General features: G+C 50.1%; 3 protein-coding genes and 1 long non-coding RNA gene across 4 annotated transcripts in view; 2 read left to right on the top strand and 2 right to left on the bottom strand.

The window, feature by feature from the left end:
• The window catches only part of LOC310768730 (cytochrome P450 2F3-like), a 182,172-nt gene extending 175,411 nt beyond the window's left edge, over positions 1–6,761 (top strand). The window contains exon 10 of the mRNA XM_083627439.1: positions 6,214–6,761. The gene's annotated coding sequence lies outside the window, so the exon portion shown is untranslated. The remainder of the gene's footprint in view (positions 1–6,213) is intronic.
• On the top strand, positions 96–9,763 carry ACTMAP (actin maturation protease). The gene is made up of 6 exons (XM_083627815.1): positions 96–492; positions 2,657–2,725; positions 5,527–5,651; positions 5,833–5,962; positions 7,853–7,923; positions 8,980–9,763. The coding sequence occupies exons 1-6, from the start codon at positions 317–319 to the stop codon at positions 9,321–9,323; spliced, it is 915 nt and encodes a 304-aa protein (XP_083483941.1). The 5' UTR covers positions 96–316; the 3' UTR covers positions 9,324–9,763.
• Positions 9,764–11,620: 1,857 nt separating this feature from the next.
• On the bottom strand, positions 11,621–13,166 carry LOC310768201. The gene is made up of 2 exons (XR_014551205.1): positions 12,041–13,166; positions 11,621–11,993 (listed from the first exon to the last, which is right to left on the bottom strand). It is a non-coding gene; the product is annotated as an uncharacterized lncRNA (long non-coding RNA).
• A 171-nt stretch (positions 13,167–13,337) lies between these two features.
• Positions 13,338–18,252, bottom strand: part of ITPKC (inositol-trisphosphate 3-kinase C) — a gene marked incomplete at its 5' end in the record, with an annotated part of 30,248 nt that continues 25,333 nt past the window's right edge. The window contains 3 exons of the mRNA XM_083625867.1: positions 13,338–14,514; positions 16,224–16,295; positions 17,026–17,127. Coding sequence (XP_083481993.1) covers positions 14,311–14,514; positions 16,224–16,295; positions 17,026–17,127 — 378 coding nt within the window. The 3' untranslated portion in view covers positions 13,338–14,310. The remainder of the gene's footprint in view (positions 14,515–16,223; positions 16,296–17,025; positions 17,128–18,252) is intronic.

Raw genomic sequence — 18,252 nt, 5'->3', positions numbered from 1 at the left:
GCCAGTCACCCCGGTCCCGGAGTCCTTGTTCGCTGATATGTTGAAGGAAAAAGAGGGCATTTGCGGGGCGGAGAGGCGGCTGCGTTGTCGCCTGTTGATGACGTAATAGCACGCGAGCCGGGCGAGGGAAGAGGCGGCGGTGAGAATAGACGTCACGGAGAGCGACCATCGCATTGCCCCATGCCCAGATTTCAACTTCAGAGACCGGCGTGAACTTTGACCTGCGTTGACCTGTGACCCCTCTTTCCTTGGGGGAAGTGTCACCCATGGACCCTCCCGATGCAAAAGGCCTCCCAGGCCCCTGCTAAGCGGAAGCATGTCCAGAGCACCCCAGGGGGCTGCAGCAGCACCCTTGCCCCCTCCCCCACCCCCGCCTCCCCCTCCGCCTCCCCCCAGGCTATGTGGCGCTCAGCTCCTCAAGGCCGCGCTGGAGCAAGTGGACCCCGGGGACCAGGACGGTGTTCGGGAGCTCCTGAGGCGCCGCAGGGCCAGGTGGGGAGCGCCTGTGGGGGGTCGTGGGGGGGTGGGGGATCCCTGCCTCTCAGTGGGGAGTCAGGAGGGGCGCCAGAGTGCTGCTCTCTCCCCTGGTCTCGGAGGAAGGAGAGGGGCAGCTGCCACACAGGAGTGGGGTACAGTGGACACTCGGGTTTCGAACGTGATCTGTGCGGGATGCACATTCGCAACCCGCATCTGCGCACACGCGGGTTGGTGGAGTCTCCTTCTTTGGAGGTCTTTAAGCAGAGGCTTGACAACCATATGTCAGGAGTGCTCTGATGGTGTTTCCTGCTTGGCAGGGGGTTGGACTCGATGGCCCTTGTGGTCTCTTCCAACTCTATGATTCTATGATTCTATTCTATGATTTGGTTGAAGGAGGAGGAGGGAGGAATAGTCTGTGGGTTGGTCGAGTTGTGTTGTGAGAGGAATTGTTAGGTGGAGTCAGATAGATAGATAGTTGGGATAATCAGTTTGAAGTTGTTAGGAAAGAAGAGGACAGTTAAGGAACTAAGATTAAGAAACTGCCAAGAAAAATTGACTGTAACCATAAGCTTGTTCATGCCTATAAAAATATACTTGATTATTTGTTAATGTTAACAACTGACTGGACTCCGTGTGTACCCGTGAGAAACGGGTTGGTGGCAGCGAAGAAAGCAATTACAGTGGTGGCACAGGGTCAATAGACTGTGAAATGTTCGGGGGCCCTGCATGATTGCCACAAAAGTTGTGTTGCACTGCTGTGCATGCACAAAGTGTGATTTAGCGCTTCTGCGCATGCACGGCCACCGAAACCCAGAAGTAACCTGTTCCGGTACTTCCAGGTTTCAGTGGTCCACAACCCAAAAAAACGCAACCTGAAGCGTCTGTAACCCAAGGTATGACTGTATTATTATCATTATCGTTATCACCATCAGCAGAGTCTTGCTGCCCATGCAATAGTTCCTTGTGAAAATGTCTTGGATGCCAGTGGTTTCACGTGAGATAAGACACATGCGTGGAAGAGGAGAGGGCTGTCTCTGGATGGCTCTTTGGAGGCAGCAATGCTTCTGAAACTGCAGGGCTGGTGCACCAGCCCTGCTTGGGGGCTTCTCCAAAGAGTCATCTGGTTGGCCACTGTCAGAACAGGATGCTGGCCTGATCCAGCAGCCAGGCTCTTCTTATGTTCATATGCAAGCACCCCCAAACTCAGCCCTCCAGATGCTTTGGGACAACAACTCCCGTCATCCCGAGCTAACAGGACGAGTGGTCAGGGATGATGGGAATTGTAGTCCCAAAACATCTGGAGGGCCGAGTTTGGGACCTCCGGGTCCAGAGGCAGTCTGTCTACATTCCTTGGTTTCATTTAAAATACGGAAATGCAAACTGCACCATATGCTTTCTTAAAAGCTTAGGATTGTGTGATTTCTAGAATCATGGAATTGTAGAATTTCGTAGAATCTAGTCATACTGAATCCACTTGGCAAAGATTGCCAGTAGACTTAATAACCCTGGCACTGTTGGTTGAGATGCTGTGATGTCTACGATGTCTACAAGCTTCATTGCTCAGAGGGGCAGTTGGGGCTGTGTTGTGTTCATGGCATCCTCTTCCATTTCCTGTGTTTTTTGGCTTAAAAACGGCAGATTGGCTTCGCAACCATCAGCCTGAACCTGCGGCATCTATATTTGGTGTGAGCAGCTTGGACAAAAGAGAAGCTCTGTGTCACTGCAAATACTACTGAAAACATTCCGGGGGGGTGTGTGCACCTTGCACCATTTCCCCAGTCAATTTTTCTTAATGCTTTATTAGGAGCTTGCATCTGTGATGGTTTCATTTGCAACGTGCCACTGAAATGTTCTACTTCCAAAAAGTTCTCTCCGCTTGGAAAGAGGATGCTTGCCTTTTAACGTGGTCCATTTTGTCTCATTAGGGCTCCAATTTCGCATTGCTGCCATTTCCATTTCCTGTAAGCCACGGAGCACCCCCCACCCCCAAGAGGCAGCTTCCCTAGATTGCTCCTATTAAGTGTTTGGGGAGGAGAGCCTTGTTAATTATGCAGGGGGCGAAAGTGCTGCTAATGTTGGGCTGATCCCCTAAGTGGCTCTTAAGAGACTCTTTCAATTTCTCTCTCTCTCTCTCTCTCTCTCTCTCTCTCTCTCTCTCTCTCTCTCTCTCTCCCCCCAGCTTCAGCATGCATTTGAAGTGGCTCCTTTTCAACCACCCCGTGTCTTCCTTAATCCAAGAAGGCCCCCAGTGAGTATGGGATTTATTCTTTACTGCAAAAGGAAACTGTGAAGTAGCAACCTGCTGAGGAGGTGGGAGTTTGAACTATGCTGCACAACCACTCCATACCTTTTCACACACTCCGGAATTCTGTTAATAGTTTACCCCTCCTCCGAGGAGCACAAAACAGTGTTTTATCCCCATAATAGCCCTGTGAATTAGAGGGCTCTGTAGCTTCTCAGACTGGAGAAGCTACAGACAGTTCAAGAAGGACACTGACAAACTGGAACGTGTCCAGAGGAGGGCAACCAAAATGGTCAAAGGCCTGGAAACGATGCCTTATGAGGAACGGCTAAGGGAGCTGGGCATGTTTAGCCTGGAGAAGAGGAGGTTAAGGGGTGATATGATAGCCATGTTCAAATATATAAAAGGATGTCACATAGAGGAGGGAGAAAGGTTGTTTTCTGCTGCTCCAGAGAAGCGGACACGGAGCAATGGTTCCAAACTACAAGAAAGAAGATTCCACCTAAACATTAGGAAGAACTTCCTGACAGTAAGAGCTGTTCAACAGTGGAATTTGCTGCTAAGGAGTGTGGTGGAGTCTCCTTCTTTGGAGGTCTTTAAGCAGAGGCTTGACAACCATATGTCAGGAGTGCTCTGATGGTGTTTCCTGCTTGGCAGGGGGTTGGACTCGATGGCCCTTGTGGTCTCTTCCAACTCTATGATTCTATGATTCTATGATTCTATGAAATGGCTTGAACCTGGGTTCCAGCCCTCTGCTTTTAGATGGGATGTTTCAAGGTTGTGTATATTTTGTTGCTGCACTGAAAGTACAGTTTTCTTTGTGTGAGAGCAAGCGTCCAAGTCCCGGGGGCAAAGGTCCTGCTGGTGGGTGATCTAAATGCAAGGCTAGGGCCAGATGACCCTAGCAACAAAATACAGGTACAAAATTGGGTTTCCAGAAGCCCAGTCTAGCCCAGAAGCCTGCCAGACCCCAAGGCTATCTAAGGACCAGTATTCAAACTACGCCGGCGCCTGTCTTTTCAAATTTTCGAGGCAGCTAAGTTTACACATTCTAAGTGGCCGCACAAGAGGCGATATCCCTGGGGAATATACATTCCTGCCAGGGTCAAAAACTAGTACAAGCGTCCAAGTCCTTGCCTGGTCCAGCCAGGGGGCAGTGCTAACTGAGCCAGTTCTTAGAATTGTGGAATTATAGAGTTGTAAGGGACCCTGTGGGTTAAACCACAGAGCCTAGGACTTGCTGATCAGAAGGTCGGCGGTTCGAATCCCCGCAACAGGGTGAGCTCCCAGGGTGAGGTCCCTGCTCCTGCCAACCTAGCAGTTTGAAAGCACGTGATAGTGCAAGTAGATAAATAGGTACCGCTCCGGCGGGAAGGTAAATGGTGTTTCTGTGCGCTGCTCCGGTTCACCAGAAGCGGCTTAGTCACCCGGAAGCTGTACGCCGGCTCCCTCGACCAATAAAGCGAGATGAGCGCCGCAACCCCAGAGTCAGCCACGACTGGACCTAATGATCAGGGGTCCCTTTACCTTTACGGGACCCTGAGGGTCACAGATGCCAAGAGGATGGGGTGTTCTGGCCCTGTTTTGCTCCTTCCCCTTCTCACCTTCACCGGCAGGGCTAGGAAAACAAGAAGCAAGTGCAATAAACTTTTCAGTTTAGGAAAAAGTCCAGCAGGAGGCAGCACGAGAGAAGTTTATGAAATGCAGGCATGCAGAAAGTGGATAGAGAAATGGTTTTTCTCCCTCTCTCATCACCCTGGAATTTGGGGACATCCGATGAAGTTGAGCGTTGGAAGATTCAGGTCAGGTAAAAGAAAATATTTCTTCATGCAACACACAGTTAAACTTTGGAACTGCCTCCCACAGGAGGCAGTGAGGGCCCCCAACTAGGATGGCTTTAAAAGAGAATTGGGGAAATTCACGGCTATCGATGGCTCCTAGCCAGGTTGGGTCTGCTCTGCCCTCCACTGTCAGAGGCAGCAGTTCTTCTGAATACTAGTTGCTGGAAATTGCAGGAGGAGAGGGGCGTGCTCTGGTGCTGAGCTCCTGCTTGTGGCCTCCCCACAAGGGTCATGTGGCTGACCAATGTGAGAAGAGGTTGCTGGACCAGATGGAGCCCCCTTGGCCTGATCCAGCAGCCTCTTCATATGTTCTTAAGTACAATGGTGCCAGGCCTACAAGTAAATTTTGCAAAGTCAGAAGCTATGTGCTTCAACACCCCTCCTCACACCCAAAAAGAATTCACTAATGTCACCAAGATAAAACTTTGCCACACCAAGTTCAGATACCTAGGGGTACAAATAGCCAGAAGCCTCAATAAGTTATACTTCCACAACTACAAGACAGCAAATAAAGACCTAAAAAGATGGGACAACATGAATTTCACCCTCTCAGGCAAAATAGTCATGATCAAAATGATCACCCTCCCAAAACTAACCTACCTATTCCAAACCCTCCCAATCTGGATTCCCCAAACCCAATTCCGCAGATGGCAGAGAAAACTACACTCCTTTATCTTCTCACACACAAAAAAACCAAGAATAAGCCCCAAATGCCTGCACCTCCCCACCTCAGAAGGAGGGTGGGGAATCCCCAACATAGAAGCATATTACAGTGCCAACCAAATACACCATATAATCCCCTATGTACTAGAAGATGAGACAAAATAATGGGAAGGTTCTTAAGTAATAGTTTCAGCATGTATACATTTCTCAGATTGCAAAAGGCTTTTAAAAAAAAAAGTAGGGCTCAGATTTTAGTACAGCGGTCCAACCTCTCTGCTTTTCTGCCTTCTCCTCCTCCTCCAGGTGTGGCCTGGTGGCCTTGTGGATGGCTGGGGCGCTGCTCTCTCCCCGCAAGGCTGTTTCCCTGGAGACAATTGTTCAGGTGGCTTTGGAGAGAGGCTACACAGCCCAGGGGGAAATGTTCTCAGGTGGGTCGCCAAGAAGGGGAATGGCAGACGCCGCTGCCCAAATTTTGGCTTGTAATCCGTGTCTTCTCCCTGCATGAGTGTGGCAGAGACAGGGTGGGGGTGGGGGCCTGCCTAGATGCTGCTCTGGAAGCCCCCCAGCCCCCCCAACTCCTCCTTTGCCCTTTTGGTCTGCTTGCTCCAGCTGCCAACATGTCCAAGCTAGCTGAGGAGGTGTTCCCCTGCCAGGCAGAGCTGCTCTCTGGAGGCCTGGGGCGAGAAAACTACCAAAGGATCCTTCGTCACCTTAGCCAAGGCTTCCCTGTGTTGATACCGTATCCTTCCTGGTGGGATATGGGGAGCTGGGATGGGCGCTTCTCATGTTTGCTTTCTTCTGGTAGGGTTGGAAGGGACACCCCAGGGTCATCTAGTCCAACCCTCTGCAATGCAGTACAGTCATCCCTGACATTTGCCTATCTGATCTCCACTTAATAACCTCTGATGAAGAAAAGTCCTCCACCTTGAAGGGAGACCATTCCACTGTCAAATAATAATAATATTATTTGTACCCCACCCATCTGGCTAGGTTTCCCCAGCCACTCTGGGCGGCTTCCACAAAGACCAAAAATACACTAAGATGTCACACATTAAAAACTTCCCTGAGCCTTCAGATGTCTTCTGAATGTCAGGTAGTTGTTTATCTCTTTGACATCTGATGGGAGGGTGTTCCACAGGGCGGGCGCCACCACCGAAAAGGCCCTCTGCCTGGTTCCCTGTAGCTTTGCTTCTCGCAGCAAGGGAACCGCCAGAAGGCCCTCGGAGCTGGACCTCAGTGTCCAGGCAGAATGATGGGGGTGGAGACACTCCTTCAGGTATACAGGACCGAGGCCGTTTAGGGCTTTAAAGGTCAGCACCAACACTTTGAATTGTGCTTGGAAACGTACTAGGAGCCAATGTAGGTCTTTCAAGACAGGTGTTATGTGGTCTCAGCGGCCTCCCCCAGTCACCAGACTAGCCGCCGCATTCTGAATTAGTTGTAATTTCCAGGTCACCTTCAGAGGTAGCCCCACGTAGAGCGCATTGCAGTAGTACAAGTGGGAGAAAACCAGAGCATGCACCACTCTGGCGAGGCAGTCTGTGGGCAGGGAGGGTCTCATCCTGCGTACCAGATGGAGCTGGTAGACTGCCGCCCTGGACACAGAATTGACCTGCGCCTCCATGGACAGTCCAGAATGACTCCCAGGCTGTGCACCTGGTCCTTCAGGGGCACAGTTACCCCATTCAGGACCAGGGAGTCCTCCACACCTTCCCGCCCCCTGTCCTCCAAGAACAGTACTTCTGTCTTGTCAGGTTTCAACCTCAATCCATTAGCTGCCATCCATCCAAACAGCTCTTACTGTCAGAAAGCTCTTCCTGATGTTTAGTTGGAATCTTCTTTCTTGTAACTTGAAGCTATTGGTTCAAGTCCTAACTCCAGAGCTGAAGAAAACGAGCTCGCTCCCTCCTGAATGTGACAGCCCTTGAGATATCGGAAGACGGCTGTCATATCTCCTCTCAATCTTCTCTTCTCTAGGCTAAACATACCCAGCTCCTTCAAGCGCCCCTCATAATGCTTGGCTTCCAGATCCTTAAATCATCTCAGTCGCTCTCCTCTCCCCACTTTCCAGTTTGTCAATCACCTCCTTAAACTGGTGTCCAGAACTGGACACGGCTCCAGGTGGGATCTGGACAAGGCAGAAGAGAGCAGGACTGTGACTTCCCTTGACTTGATCTGGACCATGGGTAGGTAAAATAAAGCCCGGGGGCCGGATCCAGCCCCATCGCATTCTAAATCCGGCCCGCGGACAGTCCGGGAATCTTACATGGGTAGAATGTGTCCTTTTCTTTAAAATGCACCTCTGGGTTATTTGTGGGGCATAGGAATTCGTTCATTTCCCCCCCAAAAAATATAGTCCGGCCCCCCACAAGGTCTGAGGGACAGTAGACCAGCCCCCTGCTGAAAAAGTTTGCTGACCCCTGATCTGGACACTAGAGTGTAGTAGCAAGAAAACAAGCTCAAATGAGCTGGTCCAAGGCTGGGTCTGCCTTGCCCCAGGGGCTGCCCTCCTGCCAGGCCCTCTTCCAGGCTTCTCTGGTGAGACAGGTGCCCCAAGCGGCCCTCCTTGCCCTCTGCTCTTCCCATGTGAGCAAGACTCTCTTCACCCGGACCTTAACGCCCAGCACAGCTACGACGAAGACTCCAACCACGAGCCCTGCCTCCGGAGCGGCTACAAGGCTCACTGGGCCATTGCCTCAGGTATGTTCCTCAGTTCACTGCAGCTCTCCTCGCAGGGAGCCGGCCGGTGCCTGGCTGCTCCCTCTCCTCTGAGGCTCCAGAGGAGAGAGGTGGCTCTGTTGGCAAGGCAGGGCACTGCCCAGGAGGGGGCAGCAGTGCCCAGGCTGGTGCTGTGGGCCTTGGGCTCTTCCCAGGCCACTGCTTGCACTCAGTTGCTCAAAGCTCAGTTCCAGGGCATATCACTCCCCAATCTGCACCAACAACTTTCTCCTGCAACCTCTCAAACCATCCCCTGCTCGGGACACTTATTCTGCCCTAGCTTTGAAGCAAATGCTTAAAGCACGGGCTGCTTTTTTTGCACTTATAATTTTCAACAGTTTTTTCGTATACAGTCAAAACACAAATACGTCTTTTCTCTTTATGTTGTTGACTTCCCACCCCTTTTTCCATGGAGTTGTTGCTTCTCCCCTTCTGCTGTGCGCTGTCATCTATCTATCAAACCATAACCACAATATTATTACCTAATTTATTTGGTTTTTCAGATTGAAGCTTTACAGTCAAGTATCCAACATACAACATAAAAACAGGATTCCAAAGAATCTCCTGGACTTTGTGGGTCTTTTGTGATAATCCAGATCCTTTACATATCCATTATGTCCAAAATTCAACATTAAACTACAAGTGCTAAACCAATCCTACTAATGATTTTAGCTGTTTACAATGGTTTTTAAGATAAATTATAAATCTCCTTATTAAAATTTTGGTCTTCCTGATTTCTGATTCTTCCGGTCATTTTTGCCATTTTGGCATAATCCATCAACTGAATCTGCCATTCTTTTCTGGTACGGACTTCTTTCCGTCTCTGGGCCAATAGCATCCAAGGAGCTGTGGTCACATGCATAAATAGTCTTTTCTGCTCCCTTGGGATTTCGGCACCCCTTGGCCATACTTTGAGTTCAAAACAGACCCAAGTTGGTTCCCTGTGAGCCAAAGGCTGCCAGTTCAGGACCAGGGCTGTCCAGCAATCGCACCCAGGTCACCTTCATTGACCTCTCTGTTTCCCCTCCTTCTACCCAGGAGCTCTGCTGGGTCTGGAGGACAGCGTCCAGCTGGCCGCCTGCCAGGAGGACGAGGAGATCCGGGGCCTCTTCCATGCCAGTCCAGCCGTGGCCTCGACCCTCTCGCTGGACTCTCCCGCAGCAGAGACGTATTTGCTGTCCAAGCAGGGCAAGAGCGGCCGCTACCAGCTCTGGCACTACTCCCAGGTGGAGGCCAGCAACGGGCAGCTGACCGACTTCAGCCCAAAGCGGGCAGCCGACGGAAAGGTCTACATCGTGCCAGCTGGGGGGGTGCGCGAGGGACTTTGCGGGAAGGCTGTGCTTCTGCGGCCGGCTGGGCCAGAGGGCTACCGGCCACGCTGAGCTGGCCAGAAGGAGGAACTGCTTTCCAAAGCTCCAACCGGAACCAAACGGACCAGGAGCCAGAAGTAGTTGTGGATGCAGACAGGACCTTTAGCAACAGCCATTGGGCACGATAGCTGTGGAGCCTCTTTGTGCAGGCGCAGTATACCCCCGAGTCCCAGCTGCAGGGGTCAGACATGGGGAGGGCTCATGTCTTTGTGCCTTAGGAGCGTTGCAGGGGCACCTGGCCTGCCTGGAAAGAGGATGCTGAGACAAATTCCTTCATTGCAAGGGGTTGGACTAGATGACCCTTGGACCCCTTTCCAACTCTGAAATTCTGTGAAATGGACTTGTCTCGGGTGAGAGACCCCTTCCACCAACGGGTAGCTCTCCTGTGCCGGCTGAGCTGCCCGGGAAAGAAACAGGAACAGGCCGTGTTTTTATTGCGTTCATACCCCAGCTATTTACTTTTTAGGAATTCAAGGTGGCCTGCATCGTTTGCTTGCTTCCCATTTTATCCTCACAACCACCCCTCATGGCCGAGGGGTTTTTTGTGAACACTGGCCTCCCAGGTCCTACCCTGACACTCAAACTACTATGCCCCACTGCCTGGACTCCTACCCAACTGCAAGCGCGGAGTTTATTTCTTCTTCCTGCCCCAGCACATGAACACCCAGCAACTCTGTCACCTAAAGCTGGCAAGCCCCTTGGCTTCTGGAGGAGGAGTTGAAAACCAGGAGGCCATCTCCTCATTCCCTGACTGTGGCCCAGGCTGACCAGGTTGCGAGAGCCCACGAAAGAGGCAGCCTGTTGCACCTCTGCATGGGTCCCTGGGGCTGCCTGCCCTCCTCGTAGCTGCTGCACACAGAACAGTGAGTTGGTCAGCTTGCATACGCCCCAAGGTGTCGCATCTCAGGTTAAAGAGTGACCCAGCCCCCGGTTTTTTGGAATACCAAAAGGTCCTTTTTGGCTTTCATGGGAGTGTGGCAGACTCTCTTGGAGAAAGGCACTCTAGCCAGCTCTTTTCTGCCCAGGAGGACTTGGCCTTCTCTGCTACAGAACCAAGAACACCAAATCCCACTTCATCATCATCATCATCATCATCATCATCATCATCATAGATAATAATACAGTGGTACCTCAGGTTAAGTACTTAATTCGTTCCGGAGTCCATTCTTAACCTGAAACTGTTCTTAACCTGAAGCACCACTTTAGCTAATGGGGCCTCCTGCTGCCGCTGCACCGCCGGAGCACGATTTCTGTTCTCACCTGAAGCAAAGTTCTTAACCCGAGGTACTATTTCTGGGTTACCGGAGTCTGTAAGCTGAAGCGTATGTAACCCGAGGTACCACTGTAATTTATTATTTATACCCTGCCCATCTGGCTGAGTTTCCCCAGCCACTCTGGGCGGCTCCCAATCAAATGTTAAAAACAGTACAGCATTAAATATTAAAAACTTCCCTGAACAGGGCTGCCTTCAGATGTCTTTTAAAGATAGGATAGCTGCTTATTTCCTTCACATCTGAAGGGAGGGTGTTCCACAGGGTGGGCGACACTACCGAGAAGGCCCTCTGTCTGGTTCCCTGTAACCTCACTTCTCGCAGTGGGCCGAGCTGTCCAGGTCGGCCCTCAGGGGAGGCCGGCTTGCTCTGGGGCAGGCAGGGAGAGCAAGAGGCCACCTCTTCACTCCTGCCTTCCCAGAATAGCGAGCTGTCAAGGACAAAAAGAAAAATGCCTGGAATTTCCTTTCCTTTTGGAGCCAAGCCAGTCCAACGCCAATAATAAGCATGTGTGCATTTTTTAAAAAATAACACAATAGAATAAGCTAATTGGGGAAATGGAGAGATAAATTTGCCCTCCGGGAGTGCCTTCTGCATTGAGCTGCGTTGCCAAAGCTGTGATTTTAAGGGAATGCGCGTTCAACTGAGAGAAGGGGAGGAAATGTCGGGTCCGGTTCTGCCTCTGCTAGGGAGTGTGTGTCTGGCCTTGGGTGAGTCACCCCTGTCGGCCCCTCAGTTTCCCCACTGCAAATGGTTCCCTGCTCCCCACGGCTGCATGCCTGTTCCGAGTGCGGAAGATGGAGGTTGTTGGAAAGCACTTTCGAAAATTAAAAGAGATAAAACAGCAAAGGAGTGGTAGTTTTGTGCCTCGAGAGATCTCTGCGTGAAAGGATTCGCCCCAAGGTGCGGAGTGATTCCCGTTTTTGTTGGTGAAACCACTCCAAGGAGACTGCTGGCTTTGGGGGTACTTCGGGGCCCGAAGGAGCAGCGTTCAGGGTCCGTGGGGTCCTTTAATAATAATAATAATAATAATAATAATAATAATAATAATAATTTTTATTTATACCCCGCCCTCCCCAGCCAAGGCTGGGCTCAGGGCGGCTAACAAGCAATAATAAAAACAAGTTGAATGAATACAACTTAAAAACAAAATTAAAATACATTAAAATATTGAAACATTAATATATTAAAATGTAGCCTCATTGCAGGAGGAGAAAGGAAAAAGGCAGTCCCGTAGGTACGAGGGTCCTAGGCCGTGAAGGGCTTTAAAGGTCAAAACCAGCACCTTGAACCTGACCCTGTACTCCACCGGGAGCCAGTGCAGCTGGAAAAGCACTGGGTGAATGTGCTCCCATGGCAGGGACCCCGTGAGGAGCCTCGCTGCAGCATTCTGCACCCGCTTTGACATAAACTGCAGCCTGCCCCCCCGCAATGCTATTTCCATCTCTCCTGCTCCACACCCCTTCCTGGGGAGGGTCTCTGGTTGTGGCAACGGGAAATGGAGCAGTCTTTGTGTCCTTCTCCCAAAATAGCTCCCCTTTCCTTGTTGCACGCAGGCTAGGATTTCCAGGGTGACAGTCGTCTGCCGGTCCCTCCCTGCTGGGACCTTTGAACCCTCACAAATAGATCTCTGTCACGAAGGCTGTCTCGCTGTGCAGAATTTGGGGAAAGGCTTGTAGATCCTCAGGCAAATGGGGCTGGGGGTCTTGCCTGTCATGCCTCTCTGTCTCTGCTGGGCAGTCTTCCAGCCCTCTTCTCTGTGGGTCACAGCCTGTAAAGCCCCACTCTCATCTGTGGACGTGCAGATGAAAAACTAGGGGGCCAGGAGCCCAAGCAAACGGGGTTGGGATGGATGACCTCTTTGGGTGCCTTCAAATTCTGTGGTTCTAAGAAGTGCATGGGGACAGGTGGGCTTCTTTCACCATGGGCTGGGGAGGGAGGAATCTGGTCCCCCCTGTTGCAGGACCCCCCCAATCTTTCAGTTTGTACAAACTCGCACACGACATACGCGACACTTCTGTTATAAATTCATAGAAAATCAACCATACATCAGATCTGCACCGGTCCACTTTTATCTTACTCCATGAATGAAGGACTACAAAATGGAGAAGGTTTGATACAGGGCAGCCATAATCCCTTGAGCATACCAGCACATACACAGGAGCCCTGCCCAGTTGCTATGCCAACCCTGATGGTCCTAGACAGAAGACCATCAAGGTCACAAAGAACTTGCATATGGGAGTGGATTCAGCACAGGCTGGAACAAAGGACAATGATCAGCTCTTCCCTCTGGGGACAGGAGACTGCAAACTCCCCTCTGTCACCTGGAAAGTACTCATGGGGAGGGGGGAAAGGTGGAACCGGCCAGGTGACAAGATACTCAGGTTACCACCACAACTCCTTCCTCAACCCCTGCTCTTTGTGATGTAGTTATGATGTAGTCTTGGGGGATTAGTAGCTAATAAAAGTTGGGGTCTTCTTTTGTTCGGGGCTTCCATCTTGTTCCACCCTGTGGCAGGTGGGAGTCCTGTTGCGACAGTCTTCAATCAAGACCAAGCCTACTGGCTGCTGTTTTGCTCTGGTATTCCTGGCTGGTGTCCTTGTTTTTTTGTCCAAGGGTACCCTCAGATTTCTCCATTAGCACCCCTAAACAATCAACACTTTGGTAAAAGCTAAGCCAGAATCTTCTGAAGATTCATTCATTCATTCTCTCTCATTATGCAACCTTGAAATAAAGCTAAGACGCAACAGCACATCACTTGTAGTTCTTTATGTCCCTTAAAAAAAGAAAAACTTTTTTACATATAAAAATTTACAGAAACATATACATTCAAATACAGAGGAGCGGCTCCCTTCTCTGGCGGGACGAAGGACAGCCACAATCCCCTCCCAACCACCATAAAAAAACACACACAAACACACCCAGGGAGATCCGACCCGCTGGTTTCTGCTTGTTAAAACTAACCCAAATTCAGCACCCAAAAAATAGGCAGCCTGGACCTGCCAAAGCAATTTGGGGGGCAGTGGAACTCCATCATTTATTTCTGCAGCGATTGGGGAAGATGTTCTCCCCCAAGCCCTTGGGTGCATCAGGTTGTAAAAGCAACAAACTGCTTGGCAAACTGTTTGCCTTGGGAAGAGTTAAGTTATCTGGGCGCCAGGAAAGTTAACGGTCAAAGCAGAGGGAAGACACAAGTTTCTCTTTACTCCCCAAACCCTGAAGAGAAACGCAAGTATTTCGCTTAACCGAAACCCCCAGGCTGTGGCTCAGGTGTGGGTGGGGCTTATTTGGGGGAGGAGCAGAGGCAAGCCCCGCCTCCAACCCCCCCCCCCGCTTTCCAGTCTCTCCCGACATTTGGGAAATGGGCATGGCCAGCACTGTGGGTTCAAAGTCTTGACCCTAAACCGGGCACCCCAATAATCCCACGTCCCCAAACTCGGTCCCAACGCCCCTGGTGAGCTCTCTGTTGGCCCACGGAAGTCTTTACTGTCCACCACGTGCAGAACAGCAGTCAGGGCGTTTCCACCACATCCGTCACACCAATAAATAAACTTTGCGGTGCAAAAACCAGCTGGCCCCTTCCAAAAGGCCCCTGGGGCTCTTCCAGTTCCTCCACGGGCCCTGTATCCCCTGGTTCCAGTAGCATATCTGGCTGAATAAATTAAACGGCAGAGTCCCGGGGGCCAAGGCAGCCCCCGTCTCGACATGTCGGCTGCATCTTCCTGGCTCACTCCCCCAACATCCTCTCCAAGATGGCGATGAGGTTGTCCAGGCCCCAGAGGTAGCCGTCCTCGCGGTTGCCTTCCTGCCAGGGCAGGCGGTGAGTCAGAGTCTGCTTCTCGGGCAGCGGCACCGTCTTGCCAAAGTCGATCATCCACACCCGCGCCAGACCCGTCTGGTCGTGGACGAAGAGAAGAGAGCTGCCCACCACCTGGGAGAGAGAAAGGAAGAGGAAAAAGAGAACATGAATGACTGTGCCTTTGGCGCCTGCTAAAAGCACCCTTGCTTCGGCAAGCCTAACATCATAGCTGTCAACTTACAGATTTGAAAATAAGGGATCAGCAGCCAAAATAAGGGATTTTCCGGGCACAGGTATGTTCAACTTCTGAGCCCCTCCGAGCCAAAGGCAGAAAGCCCAGCCAGGAGCCAAATGAAGCCTCAAGGAAAACCACCGTCACCTCTCCGCTGGGAAGCGCTGAGCAAAGGCGAGTCCCCAGGCAACGCGGCCGATTTGATCAGCACAAGGCATGCAAGCTCCACCCCCCAGTCGTTCTTAGACTCCTTATTGGGTGAGCAACGCAGCCAAGCAACCCAGTTGGAGCCTCCCTCCTCCCTGGCCGGCAGGGAGGGAGGGAGAGGAGCTGCTTCCTTTGAAACCCGGGAAATTTAAGGGACATCATCAATAAGGGACAGCAGCGGGACACGGTGCTGGGATAAGGGAGTTTCCCGCCAAATAAGGGACGGTTGACAGCTATGCCTACCATCATTATTGTGACATACTGGTATATTGCAATGTTTCGCTGGCGAGATACTGCGATGATGAAAAGCAGATATTGGCCAACCCTTCTACCCAGATGCTTAGAAATTGCTGGTGTGAGTCTGAATCTTTTTTTTATTGTAACTCTGGGTTTTTTTAAAAAAAAAGAGTTGCAATTTTTTCTTGCTTTTAGTTTTTTGCAAACCACTTTGAGGGGTACAATCAAGCGGTGCATAGATTTCATGAAATAAGGGAATCAGTTTCCCACTAGGGGAGAATGGTTATGTAAGCTTACAGAATATTTAGAATTAGCCAAATTTACAGATACAATAAGACCAAAACCAAAAAGTGAAGTGAAAAAGGAATGGGAGTGCCTAAAAAGCCAAGGTTCAAGGACAGAAATCTGGCTGAGTTTGGAATAACCTTGTGAAGTGAAAGGATAAGAAAGAGGGATTTATAGCTAGATGTTAGGATAGAGATGAACAGGAAAACAGGAAGATACGAGAGGCAAATGAGGTGCTGTGGGATTGGTGGAAGTCAATGTTTGTTTTCCTTTTTAGTGTTTATATTATTAATTTGTAAGATTTAGATTTGTTTTTTATATATGCTTGTTTTTGTGTTTTGTGTATTGTTATTTTTTGCTTTTTTTGTTGTTGTGTGGAAAATAGCCCGCCCTCCCCAAAACTGGGCTCAGGGCGGCTAACACCAGATATAAAACAATTGATTGAAATACAACTTACAAAACAAGATTAAAATACAACATTAAAATGCAGCCTAATTTCAGCACAAACCCAAAAACTTTTTGGGGGATGAAAACGTCAAGTCTTCACCAAGGCTAACTATCCAGATCCTGAAAGTTAGTTTTATTGCGTACTGTCCTAATGGATTGGGATCCATTTAAGTCTTTGTTTTTAGATTAAGGCTTGTTGGCATTGGATCAGATTGATGTGCAGTCTTCCTTGTGCATCCTGCCGTTTCTTGAGCTTTTACCGCCTTTACCTTAGAAAGGCAGCATGCAAACAGAAAGAGAGATGAAAAAGCACCCCTAGCTCCTGCTTGGTGGGGGAATGAGGCAGGCCCCCCAAAATCAAGCGCCCAAGACCCTGCAGCAACCCACCAGATGCCCTCAGAAGTCCCCCCTCGTTCCACGGAAAGAGACCCACCTCGTGAGTCTTGAAGAACTCGGACTGTTCGAGCGCCCGTCTGACTTCCTGCAGCCGCTCCAGGTAGCTGGTCTGGGGAAAGAAGAAGGAGAGACCTGAGAGGATATACGATGGGCCCTTCCCAAATTCTATGGCCTTTCCAGACTGGGGCAGGTGCCAGGAATACCCTAGAGGAGATGGGCTGCCTTTCCCCAAAGTGCACAAAACAAATACCGCGAAAATCCCTGAAATGAGAAGTAATCGACTAGAAATATTACCTTGTGGAAATCAACTAAATAATAAAAAATCGAAAAGCTCAAGGGAAAAAAATTAGAAAAACCTAAACTAAAACAAAGCCTTAACGGGATGCTGGCTACAAACCTCGTTTCACTGAACTATTCAGCTTCCTCAGAAGGAAATAGAAAAATCATAAATTTTAAATGACCAAAATTCAAACAAGGGTAGAACCCCAAAAATCCTGACGTGTTATAATCCTAGCTCAGCCTAGGTAAAGCAAAGCACAGTAATAAAGGATTGAAGACTCAAAAGTACGGTTTCTAATACTGAATTTACAAACCTAAATAGCAAGTTTTAAAGAAAGCCAGATTTGAAGAAGGCAAAACACAATAACAAGGGGTTGAAGACTCAACTGTGAAAATTCTAGTGCTGCTTTTACAAAAAGGTTTAAAAACCTAAACCAAAAGTGGACAGGGGGCCGCGGAAATCTCAAAAGCGGAATGTGAAGGGAAAGCGTGGAAAGTGTCAAATGGGCCCCCCTCCTTGCAAAGGGTTTAGTGCCCTGGGGCAGAATCCGGACCCTCACCAGGACTCTCCTGTCTCCGTCCACAAAGTCCCAGAAGGCCTGTGTCACCTGCTCCGGCTGACGGGTCTTCTTGAAGCTGGTGTTGCAGGTGCCGTCCGCTTTCTTGGAAAGAGAGAAACAACGTCAGACTATCGGGAAACGAGACAGCCTTAAAAGCCAGCGCTGCGTCGCCAGGATCCAGTGATGAGCAGAGCCAAAGGGACTAATAATAATAATAATAATAATAATAATAATAATAATAAATTTTATTTATACCCTGCCCTCCCCAGCCTAGACTGGGCTCAGAGCAGCTAACACCCGATATAAAAGCAAATTGATTGAAACACAGTGGTGCCCCGCAAGACGAATGCCTTGCAAGACGAATGCCTCGCAAGACGGAAAACCCGCTAGACGAAAGGTGGAGGTGCTTCGCAAAACGAATTTCCTATGGGCTTGCTTCGCAAGACGAAAATGTCTTGCGAGTTCCTGCGGGGTTTTTTTCCTTTTCCCCCCCTTTTCCCCAAGCCGCTAAGCCGCTAAACAGCTGATCCGCTAAGCCGCTAAACAGCTGATCGCTAAGCCGCTTATCAGCTGATCCGCTAAGCCGCTTAACAGCTGATCCGCTAAGCCGCTTAACAGCTGATCGCTAAGCCGCTTAACAGCTGATCCGCTAAGCCGCTTAACAGCTGATCGCTAAGCTGCTTATCAGCTGATCCGCTAAGCCGCTAATAGCGCTAATCCGCTAAGCCGCTAATGGGCTTGCTTCGCAAGACGAAGAGACTCGCGGAACGGATTCTTTTCGTCTTGCGAGGCACCACTGTACAACTTAAAAACAAGAATTGTGATAGACTGCTCCTGGAGCTGGAGGCTCTGTAAGACTATAAGAAGAGCCTGTCTGCTGGGCAAGGCCAAAAGTGGCCCATCTAGTCTGGCCGCCTCTTCTCACAGGGGCCAACTAGATGCCCCAGGCGGGCCCCCAGCACCAGAGCAGCTCTCCCTTCCTACGGTGGGTAGTAGCCCCCAAAAGCACCCCTCCCCTCAATCACGGCTGCAAGAATACTCGTAGCCAGAAGTTGGAAGTGTGAAACAACACCAACAATAATAGACTGGCAAACACTCATGATCGAGTATTTTCAATTAGCAAAGCTGACTGGAAAAGTCAGGGGAGCCCTGAATCAAAAAACATACAGAGAATGGAAATTATTCAAGGAGTACTGTATTTTTCGCTCTATAAGACGCACTTTCCCC

This window comes from Podarcis filfolensis (assembly GCF_964270895.1).
Source record: "Podarcis filfolensis genome assembly, chromosome: 8".
NCBI lineage: Eukaryota > Metazoa > Chordata > Lepidosauria > Squamata > Lacertidae > Podarcis > Podarcis filfolensis.
The sequence above is the reverse complement of the archived record's forward strand: the minus strand, read 5'-3'. Positions and strand labels throughout refer to the sequence as shown.

Coding starts and splice junctions, on each gene's coding strand:
- ACTMAP (XM_083627815.1), top strand. CDS start 317: ATGTCCAGAGCACCCCAGGGGGCTGCAGCAGCACCCTTGCCCCCTCCC. Junction 2,726..5,526: donor TTAATCCAAGAAGGCCCCCA/GTGAGTATGGGA, acceptor CTCCTCCTCCAG/GTGTGGCCTGGTGGCCTTGT. Junction 5,652..5,832: donor CCAGGGGGAAATGTTCTCAG/GTGGGTCGCCAA, acceptor TGCTTGCTCCAG/CTGCCAACATGTCCAAGCTA.